We start from the raw sequence: 2,500 nt of genomic DNA on the forward strand, positions 1-2,500 counted from the left end.
AAGAAAGGAGGGCGGATAAGTGAATATATAAGTGAATAGATAAAAATAGAGAGAAGGAGATAGGTGGAGAGAAAAAAGTGTATAAGTTGACAGAAGGAAAGAATGAAAGAAAGAGGAAAAGGTAAATAGAGAGGTATAGAGAGGATGGGGAAGGAGAAGAGAGGGAAGTAAATAAAGGGAAAGGGGGAAGGCAAAGGTCAATTAACACTAACAGTCTCTTGGGATGTCAGTCATGCAGTGCTTAGTTAACTCTCGCTGTCTCTGTCTCTGTCTGTTTGCTTGTGTGTCTGTCTGTTTACCTGTCTCTCTCTATATCTCTGTCTCTTTCTTTCTCTCTTAATCTCCCCTGGTCTCAGTGCCTCCTTTTCTTTTTTCTTTGTTTGTATGAATCTTTTTCTCTTTCTCTCTCTTTCTCTTTCTTTCATATTTCATTCTTTCTATCTCTTTGTCTCTCTCAAAGACCCCATGTCGCTAAAAATAGCCTTGAATTTGCTGATCAACAAACAAAACTAAACAGAAGCAAAAATAAATAGATAAATAATTCAAAAATAATGATAAGAATCTGGCTTCCCGAGTGACCCGTCCTGCATGCAACCAATGTTGCTTCCTCACATCTTAGGCAACGGAAGAGAAAAAGGTGTATTCTTTTCAGTCCTAAGAATCTCGCATATTTTCCCTTTTAAGTTGTAATTTCACTCTGGCTGTCCGCTATCTTTAAAAATAGATAGGTTGATAGATAGACTGATAGATGGATGGTTAGGCAGACTGGGAGGGAAAATGAATGGCAAGAGAGAATAAAGAGAGAGAGATAGATAGAGACAGAGAGAAAGGATATAGATTGAAAGTTCGATAGATAGAGACTGAGAAAGAGATGGATGTAAATTGAAAGAAAAATAGATAGAGATAGAGAGACTGAGACAGAAATAGACGTAGATTGAGAGAGAGAGAGAGAGAGATTGAAGGGAAGACAGAGATTAACAGAAAGACAGACATATAAATGAATTATGTATCAAATAACAAGAAAATTGTATAAGCTTTCAAAAGTTTTAGAGGAAGTTTGTACCATCGTAGTTTAGGAGCATCAAAGATATATTAGTCACAAAGACAAAACTTTAAAGAACAATTTTTTCCCTCTGTTTCTCTAAGATCACAGTCTCACTTTTGTGTGTGTGTGTGTTTTATTTTTTTTCTCCTTTTTTGGGGGTGGGTTGGGGGGGGGGATTTTTTAATAAGATGCAAATGTGGTCTACTTTTGGTCCGTTTTCTGTGATGTTCGGGATCTCTTTGTGTTATGTTCTTGGAAATGTGGCTTGTCATAGTAAACGCTTTTCATGTTTCTTTTACTTTCTCTCTCTATTTGTATGTATATTAATGCTTCCTTTTTATCTACAGGGGAAGGTGTATCTCTTCGACCGAGTGATCAAACCGAACAGCAGCCAGGAGAAAGTGTACGAAATCGTAGCCAAAGACATCGTCAAAGGTAAGCCTTCGAATGCCGATATCGTGGCGTTATTAGAAATAGAAGGATTTTTCTCTCTTTCTTTTATACCAGTTTCAATATTTGTTTATTTATTAATCATCCTCAGAGTTAACGAAGCAATAAACACGGTTGTTGAAATACAAATAGACGAGAATATGTGCTAATGAGCTCGAAAACTTGAGCCGATATTGGAGACAGATTTTTAAAAGACTTCCAAGATCCCAAGAGATGAAAAGCTCTCAAGTCAAAAACGGAAAATGATCGTTGAAGTCAATGATATGTCTTTTTCGGTCTTATTTTTAGCTTTTATTACATCTTAATTCACAAGTTTTGATTATTTCGTTCCTCCAAATTAAGTCAGCAAATAGATGGTTATTAAAACTGATGTTGCTTTGATGCAAAATATTAAGCCATTTTTTTCGAAGACGTTTCTAGTCGATACTTCAACAGGGTCACGTAATAAAGACAACATTAAACCAATATCCTTATTTTATAGACTGCTATGACGCAACCAGAATTTAAAAAAATAGAACGTGATTATCTCAGCATTTCATTTTAAATCACATTATTTCAAACCCAGGACAGTTAATAAACATATCGCATTTCCACATCGGATACGCAACCTGGTTTTAAAGGATCTCAAGGGTTCTTCTCCCGGGCAGAGAACCTCGTGAATGACAAGATGGCGGCCTCACCTTTGGCCCGAGTAAAAGATGGAGAGATAAAGACACGTGGAGAAGGAGAAGGAGGGGAGAGAGAGAAAGAAGAAAGAGAGGAAAGAGGGGAGAAGAGAAAATAGGGAGGGGAGAGAGGGTAAGGGGGAAGGAATAAGAGGGAAGAGAGGATAAGGGGGGGAAGGGAAAGGAGGGGGGAGAAGAAATTGAAGGAAGAGGAGAGGGAGGAAGGAGGAAAAGAAAGGAGGAGAAAGGAGTAAGGGAAGGGAGAGGAGGTAGGGGTGAAAGGGAAGGGAAAGAAGGGGAAAGGAGAAAGGGAAAGAAAATCGAGAGGAGGAGGGGAAAA

General features: G+C 38.2%; 1 protein-coding gene across 1 annotated transcript in view; it reads left to right on the forward strand.

Moving 5' to 3' along the window:
• Positions 1–2,500, forward strand: part of LOC125040014 (kinesin heavy chain-like) — a 184,285-nt gene that overhangs the window by 80,237 nt on the left and 101,548 nt on the right. The window contains 1 exon segment of the mRNA XM_047634422.1: positions 1,393–1,480. Coding sequence (XP_047490378.1) covers positions 1,393–1,480 — 88 coding nt within the window.

The sequence above is a fragment of the Penaeus chinensis genome, chromosome 28 (genome assembly GCF_019202785.1).
Source record: "Penaeus chinensis breed Huanghai No. 1 chromosome 28, ASM1920278v2, whole genome shotgun sequence".
Classification (NCBI taxonomy): domain Eukaryota; kingdom Metazoa; phylum Arthropoda; class Malacostraca; order Decapoda; family Penaeidae; genus Penaeus; species Penaeus chinensis.